This window comes from Zophobas morio, unplaced genomic scaffold (assembly GCF_036711695.1).
Source record: "Zophobas morio isolate AGI-343-1 ecotype UQ-CSIRO unplaced genomic scaffold, CSIRO_AGI_Zmor_V1 ptg000002l, whole genome shotgun sequence".
Lineage (NCBI taxonomy): Eukaryota > Metazoa > Arthropoda > Insecta > Coleoptera > Tenebrionidae > Zophobas > Zophobas morio.
In genome coordinates this window covers 26,462,892-26,483,180 of record NW_026972107.1, presented here as the reverse complement: position 1 = coordinate 26,483,180, position 20,289 = coordinate 26,462,892, and the positions used below count along the sequence as shown (strand labels likewise).

At 33.4% G+C, this 20,289-nt stretch overlaps 2 protein-coding genes across 2 annotated transcripts; one reads left to right on the top strand and one right to left on the bottom strand.

The window, feature by feature from the left end:
* Positions 1-1,012, top strand: LOC135122852 (uncharacterized). The gene is made up of 3 exons (XM_064047312.1): positions 1-136; positions 190-452; positions 722-1,012. The coding sequence occupies exons 1-3, from the start codon at positions 42-44 to the stop codon at positions 952-954; spliced, it is 591 nt and encodes a 196-aa protein (XP_063903382.1). The 5' UTR covers positions 1-41; the 3' UTR covers positions 955-1,012.
* A 10,123-nt stretch (positions 1,013-11,135) lies between these two features.
* On the bottom strand, positions 11,136-19,126 carry LOC135131997 (uncharacterized). Its single transcript, XM_064059901.1, has 4 exons — positions 18,985-19,126; positions 13,967-14,328; positions 12,446-13,918; positions 11,136-11,784 (listed from the first exon to the last, which is right to left on the bottom strand). The coding sequence occupies exons 1-4, from the start codon at positions 18,997-18,999 to the stop codon at positions 11,658-11,660; spliced, it is 1,977 nt and encodes a 658-aa protein (XP_063915971.1). The 5' UTR covers positions 19,000-19,126; the 3' UTR covers positions 11,136-11,657.
* Between the last annotated feature and the right edge of the window lie 1,163 nt (positions 19,127-20,289).

Genomic DNA, 20,289 nt, shown 5'->3' with positions numbered 1-20,289 from the left:
TATTTGCTCTGCATTTGTCCATCAGATCTTTGACAGCAAACATGAATTACAAAATCTTAGTCGTAATATTATTTTCAGGCGCAGTTCTGAAAATAACTGCAGCCGCAGCAGTAGAAAGTGAAAACGATATAGGCCGGTAAGTGTACTGTATTTTTCGTATTCTTAGCATTGCTAACTATAAATTTGCAGAGGTCTGGACGCTAAGGGAATTTTAAATTCATTAGCAGGAAATTTAATGTCGCGTGGATACGGTACGACAGCAGCTGGAGGTTCCCAAGTGGTTTCCCTCAATTTAACGAATTTATTAGTTCTGGTACTATTAAAAGCCTTGATATTCGCTGCAGGATCTTTAGGAACTGGAACCTGGAAAGGAGGTTTGGCTCGAAGTAATGACGGTGAAGAACAAGTTTTGACTGAAGAAGAAATCCTGCTCTACTTGAGCTACTTAACAGGTATGTTTATATATGCATTGTCTTAGAAATGAATAAGTACCAAGTGTTCAAACAAAATAAATTATATTATAACAAATACATAATGGTAGTCTAAGTTTCAAAGCATATCTATCTACAGTGTAATTTTATCTCATTAAACGTAGTATTAAATGAAGAAGACACCAATAAGCTTAAAACATCGCCTTGAGGGGCTCCGCATTGGCCTGTCACCTACTAACGTCACATAAAATAGACTGTGCTATCAATTACCATTGAAAATTGTTTTCCAGGTTCGCCAGGTGACAACGGCTGCCTCCAAAGCGTGGCTTGCCACCAACCACAACAGGCGAAAAAGTACGTTGCTGCTGGTGACATGTTACTAAAAGCATCGAAGGTGATGTCTCTTAATCCTGACAGGAGCTACGAATACGTTTTAAAAGAAGTGGAGCAAGCTGCTGACGTCGGTTTAGCAGGAGGTGATTGCTCCAGATTCACGTGTGGTTTAGGAACAGATAAACAATGATTCAAACAGAATTGATTGTTTCAATTTTAGAGAGTGCTAGTCTATATGAGTTTTTGGGTCAGCAAACATATTTTAACAGATTTTAATGCATCTCATTTACATAAATAAATTAGTGAGTTTTGGCAGGCGAAGTTTCGTTCGATATTAACAACCTCATTAACTTTTAATCAGTCTTAACGACGAGTGGTCAACAACCTGCACAAAATTTTAGATTTGTAGAATATAAACAAGCAGATTGGAAAAAGTTTTTGCGGATGTGAAATATTTTAAAACAACTCTCTACAACTGGTGTGTGACAAAAAAGGCGAGCTGGCGCCAGTAACTGCCTTCGCAAACGTAAATGCTTAAATTGGAGATTTTATAGCGTTAAATTGGCCTAAATGTTTCGAAATGAATCCGGATTTATTCAAAATTCTTTCAATTTTTTTATTCTGTTGACGTAGTTTGTTTGTTTTTTAGATCTGTAAGATTTTTATTGTGAGCGTTAGACAGTTGACAACCACTTTATAATAAATGTAAATATCATAACAAAAACATTATCATTATCATAAAACACTTGTTTAACTAGTTTTTAACTGCTTTTTCACGACGAGTACAAGTTAAAAAAAAATCTCGCAAAAGTTCCAAAGAGTGTTAGAAAAACAACTGATACAAGATTTTTTGTACGTTTGAATTTTACCAGAAAATAATAATTTTGTACGAAAATTATGAGTATTTATTCATTGTATCTTGCCGCTTTTCATTTTTTAAATAAAACATAGTTTCTTCTTACAAACTGATTCATTTTGTAAGAACTTTTACGCTTAAAGAAAAAAAAAATGCGTTAGCAAGATAATTTTTATATATAATTATTTTAATACACTATTATTTTGATAAACAAGAAATGTTAATATTAATACGTTACTTGTTTTCATTATTATACGAAAAATCGTTGCTGTTTTTTTTTTTATAACTTTGAGATAAGAACTAATCTGTACATAATAGCTTTTAGTGTTTTTTTATGTCTTTATGGTACTTATAAAATTGTATTTATGGATTGAAATAAAATATGAAATATCTCACTTGAAATCGTTTACCTAATGTGCTGAGGTAAGAATTTAACTCGCTGGTGGGACCTTACAGTCTAATATTATCAAATTAAAATAAAGCTAAGTACCTACTTATATACAGACAATTAGGTTTACATTGCTCTAAGCAACATAAAATAAAAATGTCTGTACAGAATTGTTTATGAGAAGAAAAGATCTTTAAAAATATCTTGCAGAAACCCCAAGTTAGCAAATAAAGAAATGGTGAACATTTTGAAAATAATACATATACACATATACACTTAAATCAACGGTTAGTCCTTCCTAATGTGCAAAACAGTGCTTACTGCGACTATTTTGTGATAGACAACTTGAAACGAATAATAAATCTTCCAAAAATTGTTGTTATTTTTTCTAAATATTGTAGTTTTATTTTCAGTGTCAGATGCTTTTTTAGAGTAGCAAAAAGTGGATAAATGTGCAAAATGTAAAAATACTAGAGGTCATTAGTGGTAATGTACATAAAAATGGATGGCAACAATAGAAATTCAGATTGTAGTCAAAAAAATTGCTTTCGATTAGAAAGCTAATGTGTAAGTATCCCAGTTCAAAAAGTGAAACCTGAACTAACCATAAATGTTTCAATGTGTCATTTTTAATGTTATTAGAAAATAATTATTTCCTAAAAAATTAAGCCAACAAAATAAAATTAAAGTATTTAGAAAAACCTTGCTTAACACATTCTTCAATAATTCTAGCATGTTTTGGGCTCAGTTGAATTTATTAAAAAAAATAATATTTCTTTGATCTAACGGGAATGTCAGCAGTTATGTTTAATTATTTAGATACTTCGTCTACCTCCTACTTCTGTTTCCTATGTATGTATTTCATCTATCTCATAAAAAAATATTAGTGCTCGTTTCCCAGTCAAAATTTAAAGGGATCATTATTACAGTGAATGTGGCCACTTAAGGCATCCGAAATACGATTCTTTTTTATTCTAGCTCTTGCAAATATCTTCGATTCATTGTTTTTTTCAGTGTGATATCCATTCATTTCATTTCATGCTCTGTTTCATGGGTAATGTTTTCACCACATCTTTACAAATTCTAATTTGTTTTGAATATCCATATTTTGGTTTTCTTTTGAATGTTCGTCCTCTACGTACCTGAATTAGCTACATTTAAAATAAGCCCCCGATTTCTTAAACTTAAACCAAATGCCGGACCTCTATGTACTTTAAAAAGACTTTGCAGCAGATTAAAAAATTTAAGGAATGGAGAATGGAGGCAATATCCTTGCGACCTGCAATACATACCTACTATATTAAATTCAAAATATCGTTTTCGCTTCCACCTTTTCCTGTTTCGCCATTTATCTGACGCTAAGGCACAGCAACAGCAAGATTACAAAGATTTCTATAAACAAATCCTGATTTTCCTTCTGCTGTGTTTTCTTCAAGTGAATCAATTATTGCAAATGGCTTCATTCTTGCGTACGTAAACTTCTTTACAGAGGTGGATTTGATGAGGTGAGGCCATACCGATCATTCCCTAACAAAATGTTATTAAATGATTTTAATTTGCTGTCGCTCAAAGAAAGAAGGACGTTCGCCAACATTTACTTTTTATTTAAATTAATACATGGGTACACTGTTAGCAAAAACTTACTTAGTCAAATAAATTTTCATGTTCCACGATCAAATTGTCGGTATTCAGGCAGTTTCATGATAAATTATAGTAGGACCAACCAACATTATTTTTCGCCATTGAACAACATGTGCCGTCGCTATAATGATGTAGCACCAATTATAGATATTTTTGTTACTTCTTTTTTTTTAACTCTATTTAGTGTTAGTAATTAATTTGTGAGTTTATATTTATCCTTTTGGACCTTCGTCTGTTGGATAATAAAATTATTATTATTATTATTAATATTAATATTATTATACCGAAGCCAGGCAAATCTCCCAGACTTAAGAAAAGCGTGTATTATATTACGTTTTTCTGCCACCGACACCAGTAACGCTAAATATAACTAATAACTAAAAAATAATATTTAACAAATTATCAGGAACTCGTTGAATGTATTTTTTTACACGCATGAAATTTTCTAAAAAGTAGTTGTTCAAAGTGCAAAATGAGTAATTCAAGTAATTTAAGAGCAATAGAAGACGCTACCAGTATTGTTTGCGCCTCTCTTGTTACATGAAAAATCTAAATTACGTTATGGTCAAACTTACAAAGCATTTTCAAATTGCTGTACATCACGAAAGATTCGAAAACCCATAGGCGTCGTACCGGAGCGGCATATGGGTTTATTTCGCAACATTGCCCCCTCCTTAGTCCTGATCGTCTCAAACAGAAACGTCAACGGTGTTACTGTTGTACTTCATGAGGCGATCTAAGTCTTCGGCCCTTGTTAAATCCTGTAAACGACATCGTTGATTCTCGTTACCTTTCCATCTTCGGGGGCTATAAATCCATACCAAATCTCCTGCTTCTACTTCCAAAGCGCGTATGAGAGCATAAGCTGATGTCTTTCATCTAAATACTTGTAACTTCTTCTTGACTTCACGTCGCGAATGCCGTTGATAAAAGTTTCTGTTGCAAACCTCTCTTGAATAGTACTGAGTAGGAGTATGTTAAACGTACCAATCGTTTGACATCTGCTACAAGTTCTTATAGAAATTCTCTAACTTTCTGCTTTCTTGTCTTTAATTGGACCGCAAAAGTTTGCTTTAAATGTTGATCCCCAAATCGAAGTTCTAGAGCAGCATTTAAGGTACAATATTTGCTTATATGTTCATCAGACGGGTCTGAAGTACCTCTAACGCTGCCCCTCGCATAGCTATCACAAGACTGTAGCCCTCTGTTCTTCTTCCCAACAGTTTACTGTCGCTGCTGCTTCAAACTGCTTCTTGTACGATGACCAAGGTGTATGGCCATCATAAGTAGGTGGTTGAATCGTTCTGGAGGCTGATGTCACATAACATGAACCAGTGGTTGCTGCATTTTTTATCATCTTTTCAAATTTATTCATTGTTTTCTCCATTCGATCTTCTACAATTTCGATTAGATTTTCCATGTTGTTTTTCCGTCCTTCATTTCTTCTATTTCAATCTTGTTTGCTTCCACTTACTTTTGGAATTTTAAAAGTGGTAGAACCACATCTTTTTCCCTTCTTAAGAACGCAACCTGAGCTTGTTTTTCAACAAGACAATGCGCGTCCACACATGGCTAAAAACATTTTAAACTTTTTTGAAGAGTTAGAAGTGGAGTTATTGCCGTGGCTTCCTAGATCTCCTGACCTCTCACATATAGAGCATGTGGGATATGATGGGACGACGTTTAACTCATCTTCACTACAAGTTGCTAGAGATGAATTAAATCAGGATGACATTGATCGACTCATTAGGTCCATGCCAAGACGTGTAAACAAAGTTCTCAATAATAGGAGTGCTGCAACCCATTACTAGCTTAGGTGTTAACATTTCCATTTGAATTTTTCATCCTTTATTAGTAGTAAGTAGTATTTAGTAAGATTTTCAAAAAATTATTATTCTATCCTGGTGTTCGGATTTTTTCTGGCACTTAGTATATCAAATTCCACTTCTGAGACCCGTGTTACATTTTTCAGGTATTAAAATCGGCGTGGGTAAAACGCAACAAGTTATTTTTCAGTACTAACTATACAGCGATTATGTACAGAATAATTTCGACGCGATTGGAATGGATTTAACTAGACTTTAATTCTCTCATTGACTGGACTTCGACTAGCCATTTCCGACGGTGGTCCCTATTTCGAAGTTGTTCTGGAGTCGGCCATCGAGACTTCCAGCACCACGCCGCCTTCACCGATGATGAGTCACTGACGCTCATCGTCATACATACTAGAAAACCCATAGGCGTCGTACAAGGGCGGCATATGGATTTATTCGTTACAATATTATTAAATAATTATAAAAGAAACTTCAAGTGTATTGCTGTTCTTAACTAAAACGAAATAAGCATTGTCATTTCTTTGACATTTTACCACATCTATTACTTGTTTGTCCTGGCAGTGTAAGTAACCCTTACGTACCTAGTAACCTACTTATGAGGCAAGCAACGAGGTTGACCTATTTAATTCACTTACATTTACGTCAGTGTTATTGGAAGAATAATAGTCATTTACGCTATCGTCGGCGGCTCATAAGTAAGTTGAGAAGTTGATCTGGGAAGGCACAAGATGCTCCAATATCTAAACATCGACAAAATTATATGTATTATCGTGCTTGCGCTCCCATGATTTTTTTTTTCGGAAAAAATGAAATTTTAGAGACTTAAGCAAATCAAAAACGTGTAATTTTTCAATGCCAGAGAATCTAATTTGTAATTGATTAACTATAATATCAAAAATTTCTGAAATAGATTTACTTTAATTTGTGTTGTTTATCAGTCATTGCACTTCCTTTGCGACATTTCAACAGGTAAGATATCAATGTAAAGTTTTCCATAAATTTTGTTTAAAAAAATGGTCACTACGTCTAAATTCGCTTACCTAAAGTTTTTGCAACACTTTCCTAGCTCTGAGAATATCTGTGAACGAATTTACTTCGCAAAACATAAAAGACAGTATCTGTTTAGCAAAAAATTAATGCGAAGGTTTCTAAAAAAAATATACTTTATCATTATATTCACTGAAGTTTAAGTAGACGAAAATTCCAATTTACACTCCTGATTACCGAAATGAAATTATGAAGATCCTCAAAGCACTGACTTGACACACGCAAATATAGAAACATTTAATACAATTTTTTTTGTGAAATTTGAATTAACAATCAACGACCAAATTTTGAAAATTCTGCTTTTTAATGCTGATTGAATACTACAAAGTATACCGCAATCGCACATGCTGCGGGCTGAAATATTACTACTTTTGCAAGCCGGAAAAAGAGTCTAATCTCAATTTTATCATTTGTCAACACATACCGCATTACGGACAGCCTACATATTAAACGGCATCAGTTTTGCGTACACTACAGAGGCAACATTAGAGTCTGCCTCTGTGTGGTGTGTTGAAGCGTACTGTTTAATTATGGGAACAACAAAAAGCCACCTACCAAGATAAGAATAACAATAATTATTTACATTTATTTTTAAAATATTAGAAAAAATCATTTTATTGGCCAGAAGTGTATCGATCAAAAATAATAAATAATAAGACGCAAATTCATTTCTGAGTCATTACTTCACCTGCCTCATAGGATAAGCCGCCTCTGAGTTGATGCGAATATATAGCCTCTCACGTCTTAGAAATCAATTAATCCACCTGTTTGCAGGCCACGATCATCGCCTTCGTTCGCTGATATGCACAAAGGTAAGTACAGTTGATTTTGTACGAAAATTTGTAACCATGGATGAAACAACTTGGGTTCACCATTTTATGCCAGAATCAAAACAACAATCTGTACAATGGACAGAAGCTGGTTATCCAGCACCAACGAAGGCAAATTCTGTTTCATCAGCCGGAAAGGTTTTGGCATCGGTTTTTTGGGACGCTAAAGGAATTTTACTTATTGATTACCTGAACAAATGTAAAACAATAACGCGGGAACATTATGTCAATCTCCTAGATAGATTAGATGAAAAAATTCTGGAAAAAAGACCCTGTTTACAGAATAAAAAATCATTTTCTATCAAGACAATGCGCCTGTGTACAAAGGTGTTATTGCAATGGGAAAATTGAGAGATTTAAAGTAAAAGTACGACTTGTTCCAACATGCGCCTTATTCACCAGATTTGGCTCCCTCGAACTTCCGCGTTTGGGTCTAATTTTGAAACTATTGAAGCTGTAGAAGTTTATTTTGCAGACCTCCAGAAAACCATTATAGGGAGGGTATATTGGCATTGCAGCATCTGTGCTCCAAGTATAGTAAGTAGGAGATTATGTAGAAGAATAAAAATAGTTTCAAAATTATAAATGTGTTCTTTCACCGGCCGCGAAATTCTCAGACCATCCTCATATGTTTATTTGAACTTACAGAGGTTCTCATATTTAAAATAAAATTTGCAACGTCAAATTTTGTAGTTTTGCGAAAATGCTGCTTTTTTTTATTCGAAAACTTATTTAAATGGAATGGTTCTTACGAGTGTGGTTTGATGAATAACATGGTTCCCATAGACTTGGAAGTAAAGAAGCAAAAAGCAATAACTGCAGATGCAGACTTCAAGTTGGTTTCCTATAAATGACGTTTCTATAATGTCAAGTCAATCTGTCAGTAATTCTTCGTTTAGAAATTAACTCGATACTAGTGTGTCGAGTGATTTTTAAACACTGAGAAAACTGCAATTCGTGGTATGATTCAGTTCTTTTTTTTTTAAATTGCGAAAGAAATCCATGAAATCATTTTTTCTACACTGGACGATTCATGTTCTATGAAGCCATTCACTTTGAATTAATGAGTTCAAGCGTGAGGGAATCCAAAAACTGGCGTCATACCAGAAATCATTGGCAAAATTTATGGTATGGTTTTGGCCCATAGACGAATGAAGATGCTTAAGTTAGCCGAAGCTAGAGGCATCTCAAGTGAGAGAGTTCATTCTATTCATCACTGACCTTTTTGGGGTGTTATAAACTTTGAAGCTTTTGTATATCTGTGGCACCGTAACTCCTAAACGGATGAACCGATTTCAATGCGGTTTTTTGGAACGAACTTACTTATCGCATGTCCCTCAGCTCGATTTGGCGGAGTAGAGTTAGCCCGAAGATGTAAGATGACCTCGACATAATTGCTATAATCAGTACTATAGTATGCTAAACTGCTCCCGAATACTTAAGTCTTTCGCTCCAGCCGTCTTGTATGTTTACAAGCCGCGTGCGCCGTAACTCGTTGAATAACTTCTTTTCTTTATTGTTATTAACAAATATTTTAATATATATTAATAAATAATGAATTGTGAAAGTGATGTACTAGAAGTTGTAGATAGTGGTGATAAACACAGGTGAGTATCAGTGTTTAAGTGACGTTAAGTGAATAGTAAATATCTGAATAGTGGAAAGTAAGAATGATTTTTTTTTTATGAATCTACAACAAGATACAATACAACAGTCTTCTGGATATATTTGAAAAAAAATGAATCTGGAACTAATGTATCATTATTTCAGTTATCATAAAGTAATAATTTCTATGGTTGAATGTACATATTGAGATTGTATTTATAGTAAATATTTTTATAATAATTAATAATAAAGTGTTTACTTTGTTCCATACAGGTGTCTCACGACAGCTCATGTCTTTTTTTTTTGTTTGAAAGCTGGCTTAATCGGGATTATCGTTAGCTATGTTTGAGGATAATTAGTGGAAGAATCAGGTATGTTTGCACGAAAATAGGGACAGTGTGTCGAATCTTAACTAATTTCAGACTTTTTAAGGGTTCATTTTTGCATTCTTTATGTCGGAAGTTTTCAAGTATTAACACTTGTTTAATCACTCATTCAAGATTTGATATGTAATGTTCTCAGTAGTGTAGTTTGGAGAATTCCGGAAAATAATAGCTGCAGACTTTGAACCATGTACCGAGTAAAAAACTCTAATTGAAGAAACTTTTTGCCAACATAAAATTAACAAATTTCGAATAGTTTCGAAACTACAAAAAATATTTGAACATATTTATTCGTTGCTAATCATCCTAAAATAATGCGCTTTTGTTCTACCTTAATTTACTTTTCAGTGGATAAACGAACAAGGATATTAAAAGCTAAATTTAAAAAGCATAATAAATTTTAAAAATTCTCTGAATACTTGTGTTTCTTGTTTTTAGCATTATCACTCTTTACACACTTAAAAGTAGGTAATGTAATACGCAAACTGATATACAAACTCTTTCTAGGAAAAAAAGTGGTCGTGATATCAGACTTCAGTTGGCATTTGTGATCAGGGAAATCATTCATGTTGCCAACACGTTTTGAGGTTAAATCTCAGCAATATAGTTTGCACGGGACGAGGCTGTTTAACTTTACATAGATTAGAAATTGGCTGTACGCCATTTCTTCTTCAGTGAGTTTGTACCCGACCGGTTTCGTGTCCGATAGTTATTAACGTTATTAATATAACTGTAACATTTTCTTTTCAATAATATAAAAGTGTTAGGTGTTCCAAAATTCAGCAATTATAGGAAGAGTGAATTTTAAGAGAAATATTATTTATTTTTAAACCCCATATAATTGACACTTATATGACGTTGTTACTGGAGTTTAAATGCCATTTCTATGACAGCGTGTTTGAGCGGCGTAGAAGTACAACTTATACTTCGGCGGCGTATAAATAGAATACGTTGAAAATCATCACCAACCATAGTAACCATGGTAGTCAATGAAAGACAATTTTTTCGTGAAGCAGGAGACAAGAAATAGTAATAATCATTTCAAAAGAATGTTAAACGTCTGAAAATAAAATATTGTATATTATTCGGAGTTTAACGGATTTTATGTTACTCTTATGGCTCGGCTTTTAATCGTCCATACTCCGTCACATAAAGTATCACTCCTAATAAAATAAATATCTATTATAGGTTGTAAATAAAAAGAAGGGGGCAAAATAATGAACCCTGGCACACTGCTCGGTTGGAACTTGTAACACATTTTGATATTTTCTATTTTGACTAAAATGAATATGAGAAACGTAAAAAATGTGATTAGTATATCTGACTGCAGAGATAATACATGCACTTAATTTATTAGTAATGATTTAATATATTGGGGAGTAATTAGGTTTATATGGCTACTGTTATTAAAATACGTTGACACTCGAGAAGGTATTTTGGTCATATTGTTCATTTTTTTTTTATTAAAATTTTGTTTCATTTTTAACATCAAAAGTATGGTGAGCGTCCCTTTGAAAATTGTCTCATATCGTAGGCACGTCAAAAAAAACAACTTTATCTCATTATGCGAAATTTCAACTTTCGATTTCAGTAACGTGTATCTAAATTACTATTAATAATTAATTAATTATAATTATTGTATCAATAATAATTAATAAGCAACGGCGATTTTATTTTTTATTATTTACGCATATGAATAGGAAAAGTTTTACATCAATTCAGACGTTTTCATCAGTAAAATTAAGATTATACGAAAATCATCAAAAAAACACAAAACCAGGAAACGTATTTTATAAAGCTTTATTCGAAAAAATTAATTCTTAACATAAAAACATACTATTTTATAAATTAGGATAAGCTCGAAAACTATGTACAAGTTATTTAATATCACTAATAGTTATAACGTCTATGTCACATAAATAATGACAACACAAAAATAATGGTGGACAAAAATACAGTTTGCGAGTGAAATCGTAACAACCCCACTTTTGATTCACACCATTTTTGCAAACTGTTCACAAAATACTAAATTTGGCGCATGCTGTACCTAATACAAAATTTTGATACCATACGTAAAAAAATATGGCAATAGATTCAAACGAACAATCGTTTGCACAATTGTTAGTTAACATTTTTTAATTATCTAACACAATACTATATAGGTAACATTAATATAATGTTTCAACGGAAACTACTAAAATTAACAAAATAAATATTCACATAATACAACATGGTTTTTTAGGACAGTTGTCATGGGTGGTCGAAACAAATAATTACAACAATTTTTTTCGCACGATAATTTAGCTTATTATGCCGCCGGTGCCGGAAACGTGTACCTCCTGCTGCAGTAAAATTTCGAGCAATCTCTCATCTTCACCGCGTCCATGACTTCTTGGAGATGATGCGAGACTTGATTCGCCACGTCGGGATGCACCCTGAAAAAAAGGTAAGGGTCATTATCATACAAGAGATGGCATAACGCAGTGCGAGCTACCAACGACTCCTTATTGTCTGGGTCAGAGTGAAAGTAACTACTCTCGGCTCGAGGCTAATCAGCATTCCAGTCCAGACTCATCTTTGGCAAGAATACAACAATTTAGCCTTCACTTCACAATTAATCCACGATTATTTACACATTTTCAGGTTATATAAGTGATTTCATTGTTCGTTTGTCATGGAACTAGCCAACAAAGACTTATATAAGAACATCTTTGTTGCGTGCTTTTAATAGTTGATTAATGTATTGCAAAGGCCTGAGGCTCGCTCATTATGAATAAATCATTGTTGGGTGTTATTTCCTGCGCCCAAGGGCTCCTGTCACGTGTTTCCTTGAGGCTGCCACAATTGTCTGATATCGCTCTAAGGAACATAACAGTGATTTGTTCTGATTATCGAAGATTACTTGGGTGTGGTGAGAACCACGAAAAGATGAAGACGGGAGCTTTCTCCGTCCTACTTATCGGTGTTTAACCATGACTCGTCAATGAAACCAAATACAAAAAAAACTACTTTCTACACTCACTGCTTGTGCGTCGGATTCAAATCTCAAGTGCATTGGAACAGCGAGCACGTTGCGTAACTAACAACAATACTTACGATGCCATCAAACTGTCCATTTTCTTCTCCATTAACACCACCTCATCGTCGTTTTGGCGTACCATTACATCACAGAAAAGTCGTTTGGCACAGGGGGTGTCGGACCAAAAATGTGGTGCTGCGAAGTGGTGCAAACCCTTGTCCTTCTCCACATTAGCAACTAATTTTTGCATATAAAACTCATCTTCCACGTTTCGCCTAAACCTTTTACGTTCTTCGTGTTCTTGAGTGGGAGGTTCTTCCATTATAACGACGATATCATTAGGGTTAACACCCTGAAATCCTCTCATATCCGCAGGGTTCAAAAACCTACCCACTGCGGCTGCGCCTAAACCTAAAGCTGCGCCACCAGCCACTAGACCCAAAGCGGGCAAAATGACGGAACTTCCCATAGGGGCTATCAAGCCCACTTTATTTTGGGCATGAGGTTCTTTAGAAAAACCCAGATTGTGAGAAATTTTGTGAGTTGCTTCCACCAAGGGTTCAAACACGGGGCGAGTTAGTTGTTGCATTCTCTCAAACCCACTCTGAACGTTATCTTTGATACTCTCCGTTATTCGAATCCAAAAGGGTTGTTCTGGCTTCGGTTTAATGTAGTAAGTGTTGTAAGGATAATTCATAACATCTTTCCTGTAATAATCTACGGTGTTAACGTTATCGTCGTAATATTGCGATTGACGTCCACTGTCCACTTCATATTGATTGTCTTTGTACTGAATCATTTCGTCTTCTTCAGGCGTGGCTTTTGCCGGCTGCACCCCTAACTCTGGATGGGCATACTGTAAAACAGGGGTGCGAACACCCTCATTGAATGTAACAGGGCTCAGTTTGGCACTCGTCGGGGTGTACAACAACGAGTTCGGATACGAGTGTTGTCCAGGATACTGCAACATCCTTCTCTGCATTTGCGAATTGTCATCGTAAGATCTGTACTTCCTCCGTGCGAAGTAATCTCTTTTACTCTCCTTCGCGTTAATTTCTTTGATATAATCAATCAGTTTAGAACTAGTGAGTTTGGCATTGTCCGCTTTCGTGAATGGACCGATTCCTGATTGACTATTAAAACGCACGTAATCTTCATTCTGTTTCGGTTTTTCGCCTGGAAGGTTATCCTTGACGGTGAAAGGACCAAAACTATTCTGACTCTCATCCTTGTAGTTATCCTGTTTCGTGAAAGGTCCAAGACTTCTCATGTCATCTTTATCTTTAGCCTGACTAGCATAAATCAACTGACCGATCGGAACAGCAGCTGGAGGTTTATACCCTTCTTCGTACGGTACTAATTCACCATTGATCACCCTCGCATTCCTCCAGGTCTGCCTATCCGATTCATCATCAGGAACACGAACACCGTGAATGACTGGAATTCCGTCTTGATCCATTTGCACAATAGAACGACCACGCTTTTTGTCACTGTTTTTTATATAAATGTCTCCCGACCGAATAGTAACCGGTTTTGGCACGTTCGGAATCCTGAAATGGCCCTGTTAATGACTATCAGCAACTGAAGAAGTTACATACCTATCACTATCAATGACATTTGATTTCTTTTCTTGAGTGGAGTTTCGCACCAAGGCAATCGTATCTAAGCGGATAATATTCGGTTGGTAGTAGAATGAAGAAACCGGGATCCAGTTCGTATAAATGGCTCGTGAAATGTGGTTATCCTTAACATCATCACTCTTCGACGTTTCAGTTTTTCTATCGCGTCTTTTTACGATAAGTTGTGCAACGTTCCCATCTTTCGTCACGACGTTAAGAGTTTGCATGTCTTCGGGATTTAGACTCCTGGAAACCTTGATCTCTGTGCGGGTGATGGTCGGAGGTGGTTTTTCTGGTTCTGCGGATCGGATTGTTGTTGTGACGATCAATAGCAGGAGCACCTATAAGTTTAGAGAAAATGTGGCATAATATAATAATGTAACGTAACAAGAGATATAAGTCATCTCCGGTGTATAGGTGGAAGAAAGTTTTCGGAGTCAATAACTTCGTCTCATCACCTACTTTCACCTGTACATCGGATTTTTAATTGCGATGGCAGTAACTATTTTAAAACAATCTTGAAGAGAAATTTTGCAGTTAGTATTGTGAAGATGTTTACATAAATTGGATATTTTAGAAATGGTCGTTATTTCGTCAGTTCGGAGAATATAGTTATTTCAAAGAGGGTTAAGTAAGCTTCCGCTAGCCTTATTTGGTAGTAAAAACGAAGACAATGTTTCTGTTGACTTGAATGTTAAAACCGGTGTTTGTACATCAACAAATGGAAAAATGCATCGTGAATTTTAAAATATGAAAGTAAAACTAGAAAAAATTAGGTCGCGGTGTAATGTAACAGAAAAACTACATATTTAACAGTTTTTGTAATAAAGTAATTATAACAAGCCATAGTATTAATAAAACAGTTTCGTATACATAGATGGATTAAATTATCACCATTAAAATAACCCAGATTGTATTCAGAGCAAAAAATTCACTATATCACATGTGGGAACATGTTATATTGTTGTAACAACATACACCTTGAAATCGCAGAAACCAATTTTATATAACATAAAGAGAAAGATAAAAACATAAAATGTGACTAAGCAACGTGGAGTGATTTTAATCAATGTGCATAATCTGAATGGCAATTTACGAGATTAATACCAACACAATACTAATAATAGTGCCGCTCATTTCGAGAGAAAATAATTTATTGGCGATTTTTATTAATTTAGCTCAAATATGGGTAACCTAGACAGAGAATACAACTTCTGTGACCTTAATTTCACACTAACGTTTTATACACAGAAAAATAATAGCTTCTTCAAGCGCAACAAATTTTGGTATAGTAATGTCAGCTGCGGGCAAACAATATATCTTGGCTGCACGGTAAGCTAAAGTTAATATCATGTCATTGGCACGAAATCTTTTTTATAATTCTATTGAAAATCGTGCAAATTCTTTTAAGCTTACTGGTTTTTGTGCCGGTTTTAATAGAAATAAATCTCTGACGTTTAACGTAATAAATAAATGAGGTTAGTAATCATCGAGCGATTAAGACTGTAAAATTATAAAATGTGTACACCTATTATTATCCTATAATAGCTGGTGTAAATTACACGAGAAAAAAGTGTCTTCGTACTGGGGAGTATAATTATTCGTAATGATAAAAACTATAATTAAAAATTACTAAACACAGAAACATTGATGAATAAACGAGAAGTATAACAATATATGTAGTTAAATATTTATTCAAGTAATCTAACTGTAAATGGCATCCGTGAATTTAAAAAATAAAAAGTTATTATGTGTAGCAACTTAATTTTAATTGAAAACTTCTTAATTCAATTTTATATTTAGGCTAGTTTATAAGTCTACTAAAACGAAAAAAAAAGTACAAATATTCTAAACATGTCATACAGTTATAGCACATTTTCAAAATGTTAAAACAAATTTTAGTTTTTAAAAAATTAAATTTCTTGAATGATTTTTCATGTAATAAGTATTCCGGTAATTTTTTTTTCTGTACAAATAAATACATAATCATATTAATTACTAAACTAATTTGAAATCAAAAATACTACTCCTACTACATTTCCAAAATTTCACGAAAATTTTTGAAATGGGTAAATAATGTTTTAAAATATAAACGGACGCAAAATTGCAGACTAACGCATATTTTTTTGTAAATACGTTTTTGAAATAATGTTACAGAGGTATATTAGTGATAATAATTAAGATTCCTAAGTTAAAAAATTTTCAAATCCTACACAGCTGTCGAGCTGTCGTTTACCAATTAAAACTTCGCAAATAATTAATTACCAAATCTTTGCTCTACATGTTATAATTTCGTTTGTCACCAACGCTAAAACAAACACAATCTATCTTGTTTTTATTGCACTTCTCATGGAAACGTGTTTTCTCTCATTTGAAACAGCCTCTAGAACTAAAAATGCCAAAATAATAAAAGTCCTAATACTAGAATATCATTCAATTATTAACAATAATATTTTGTGCTAAATTAAACGTTAATATCTTAAAAAAAATCAATTTGTACACTAGGATGATGATGTAGCATGTTATTTAAGGAAAATAAATAGGTTGCTGTTAATATTAAACTCATGAGTTATATTCAAGTGTAAGTATGTGCTGTCATGATTACATCATTAATTTACCCTATAACATGTCAATGTTGCTCTCGTACAAAAATAATAATTCTTTACTGTAAAAACAGAATTTTATAATTTTGTCCAAATACCGACTTAGTTATGGCTTCACTTTTTTTGAGAATAAACAATACAGTTACACACGTAGGTAACTTTGTTCAGTGCTTTTATTGGACATGGTTAACTAGACCACATTTTCATTTTGTTTAAACTTGATTAATAAAATGTCAAAAAATATAAAATACCACATAAACAAAAAAGTCATCTAGTAAGCTGCGAAATGTATTTTTACTACAATTATGTTGGCACTGAAGTTATTTGGGACCTTATTCAACAGTTATTTCAGCAAAATGAATAACACGAACGAGAAACGCGTTAATGTTACCACCATAATTTTTTTAACAATAAACTACTTCTTTCTGGATCGTATGGTACTAGAAGCAAAAAGTAACAGCGTACTATGAATAATAATAAAAATAAAATAAATAATGAATAAAGATTGTAGATATAACTTTTTTAAAGTTATAAAATTCAAAATTACAGGTATACATAAATTCAAAAAAGGTGACCAAGGAACATGCTGGCCCAAAATAACCCGTAACGCAAGTACCGTTCACCTTTAAAAAATAATAATGTATCAGTTCTGCTTTTAATTTACAACGGGACTGTGAACAATTCATGGCATCAATATGTCAGAAAAATAAATATACCTAGACTTAAGTTTCCATTAGTAAATAACGTACCTATAAGTGTAAAATACGTATATCGGTTAAACGAGGAAAAATCTCGACAGCAATATTATAAATATTATATAATACGAGTGAATAATGCGACATAAAGCACCTAAGAAAAATACACACAACAATGCAACAAATTTTCAATCGTATATTTCATAAAAAAATGTTACTAATAAAATTGTTATTGACAACAAAATCTACTTGTAGTTGTAAATATTTGCAAATTTAGTTGAACTAACAAAACGTACTTCATTTGTTCAAAATTTTGAGATAACGTATACCATGTACCTAAAAACTACAAAAAAAATATTGTAGCCATAATTTGCTTTTAAAACGCATCTGCGTGTACCTAGTATTTTTACAACGATGTCATTATTTTAAATTTTTCTAAATGAACTAGTATCTTTAGAAATTGAAAATACTAATTAATTGTCAAACTTATACTTAAATAGCAAAAACAAAAAAGGTTGATGCTCGAAATATATAGTTGAAATAATTACGTAACCCCAAAACTAAGAGCTTTTACAGATTCATTTATACTTAGAAATGTTAAGTTCCTTAACAGTTGAGAATTTTGAAATCTTAAAAAGCTATTGAAACCTGCAAATTTTAGAAATGATGTCAAAATAATTTTGGAATTTTGTAGATCAGTTTCTCTTTAACACAGCTTTACTTATACGTACTTATATTTTATTACATATTAGATAAATTCATTACACATTTTTATTTCAACAGCAAGACTTTAATCCATATTTTCTGGAAACGTAAACGAATGCTGAGTGCTTAAAAAATATAGGTATTAGAATAATAATAGAGTATTCCAAAAATTATTAGTTGAATAACACTTTTAATTAATACTTCTCACTTGAGAGTAATAATTTACACAATATGAGAACAAATTATTAAGTGATTCTCGTCCCCATTTTCTTGACCGTCAATGTGCGCATCCACGTTTATGATACTTGTTGTTACTTTCACTCCAATTGTTGGCATTAACTCATAAAACTTTAGTCTGTATCTTCTCCTATGTTCCAAATTCACACAATTACCTTAACAATACTCTCGTGTCATAAAAAACTTTAATCCAGTTTACAATAAGGCAGCACTTAATTTTCCTTTTCTTACAAGCTTGACATATTCTAATTCCGTAGTATTGAATGCAAATTATTCTAATTTATCAGAGCCTCATTACTTGGAGTGCGTTCTTCAATTAAACTATCAACATCACTGGCACGCTTCCTTTTTAGATTGCATTAAAACCGTAAATAATCTCCAATTAATGATTGCAAGAATTCCGTGTTATAAAGTAATTCTATCATTGACACTAATATCCATCATAACAAACCTCCACACTGATTTAAGAAAACTCGTCAACTTTCATTTTCAACGTGGGAAAAAGGTTTTTGTGTAGGTTGCAGAATGCAGTTTTTTCTTAGTGAACTTGCAAAATGCAGTCCAAATCGATACGCACAAATATGTCAATGTCATTAGACAACTTAAAATTTATTTGTAACTTTATCTGTTTATTTTGTATAGAAGTCATGTATCAATATCAGTGATAGAAAATAAATCAACTAATATAACAGAATCATGTTCAAAGCTGGAGCGAAGTCATATTCGCCCGGAATTGATATATTAAATGGCGCTATACCTGGAGCGGCCCCATTTCAGGTAATCCTAAGGATAAGTCACAAACAAGAAGCACTAACACTGAAGACGCGCTACCACGAGGGTTTCCAGCATTCGACTGCACCGGTTGTCGTCTGCACTCCCGTACAAATTACTCAATGAAACTTTGATATCAGCCACTTTCCACCTGCTGTCGATGGCCGACCCACATTTGCCATCCGCACCTCTCCTAACTCATTGCTTTCCTTTACTTCCTCGCATGCTTTCGAACGTCGGAGGGCGATAATTGGCCACGCAAATTATTTTCTGGCGAAATTTTACTGTGGGAATCAACTAATTGACATCTGCCGTCAAAGACAATGAGTGGGGTTGACATATAGCACATGCCGGGCAGTCACGAGTCCGAGGAGCAGTCTGGTGGAGAACAGTACCGGGTTTAAATTTATTTCTACAGGAATAATCTAAAAAGGCTTTATACTGGAAAGTTTTTTCATGATAAAAACTGTTTCGAGGTTATCCAAATTTTATGTTTATAAAACTTTTTTTTATTGTGTTTCTGAAGAAATTAGTAAAGGAAAAGATGATATTGTATCTAATAACTACTTTTCTGTTTTTACAGATATAGATATTGTACGTAGTTTTCATTCGAGTATGTCCCTCTATGAACTGTTTATGTGTAATCGTTTAGACCCCCATGATTTCTTTGTCATAATAAAGAATTATCGGCGTCACCATGAATATTGTTAACTGTTTCTGTGTAAGCGATTTATTATGCAGATAGGACAAAACTGTTCATTAAACTGACATAATTTCTAAATCATGTTAGATAATTTTATATGTCAAATACAACGGACTGTATAATCTTCACCCCTATGTATTCTCGCTATAAAATTTGTCTCAAAAATAGTTTTTTTAAGTCACATTTTGTAATTTATCTGTGGGACGATAACAGTAACTATAATAAGAAACTATTTTTTTGTATTATTTATATGCGGTACACTAAATAAACAGTTATTTTTGTTACAAGTACCTAAAACATAGTTTTTTGGGACGAATTTTGCTGTTAGCATAGCAAATGAATCCAAAAAATGTTTTGGTATGTGTCACAAACAACATTTTTTTGTTAAAGCTCCCAAAAACACCTCAACAAACCTCTTAATAATACGACTAATGTGACTATAAAGCAAATATTTCTCAAAAATACATAGTGGGCTGCCACCATAGTAACCAGATTGTTTAATGTGAACACGAAAAAATGTGTCGGTCGTTTTTGCACAAAATGCAGAATCCGAAAAATATTACAGAAAACGCGAATACAATTGTGTTA

Coding starts and splice junctions, on each gene's coding strand:
- LOC135122852 (XM_064047312.1), top strand. CDS start 42: ATGAATTACAAAATCTTAGTCGTAATATTATTTTCAGGCGCAGTTCTG. Junction 137..189: donor AGTGAAAACGATATAGGCCG/GTAAGTGTACTG, acceptor ATAAATTTGCAG/AGGTCTGGACGCTAAGGGAA. Junction 453..721: donor CTACTTGAGCTACTTAACAG/GTATGTTTATAT, acceptor ATTGTTTTCCAG/GTTCGCCAGGTGACAACGGC.
- LOC135131997 (XM_064059901.1), bottom strand. Junction 13,919..13,966: donor AATGTCATTGATAGTGATAG/GTATGTAACTTC, acceptor GGGCCATTTCAG/GATTCCGAACGTGCCAAAAC. Junction 11,785..12,445: donor ATGGACAGTTTGATGGCATC/GTAAGTATTGTT, acceptor CCTTTTTTTCAG/GGTGCATCCCGACGTGGCGA.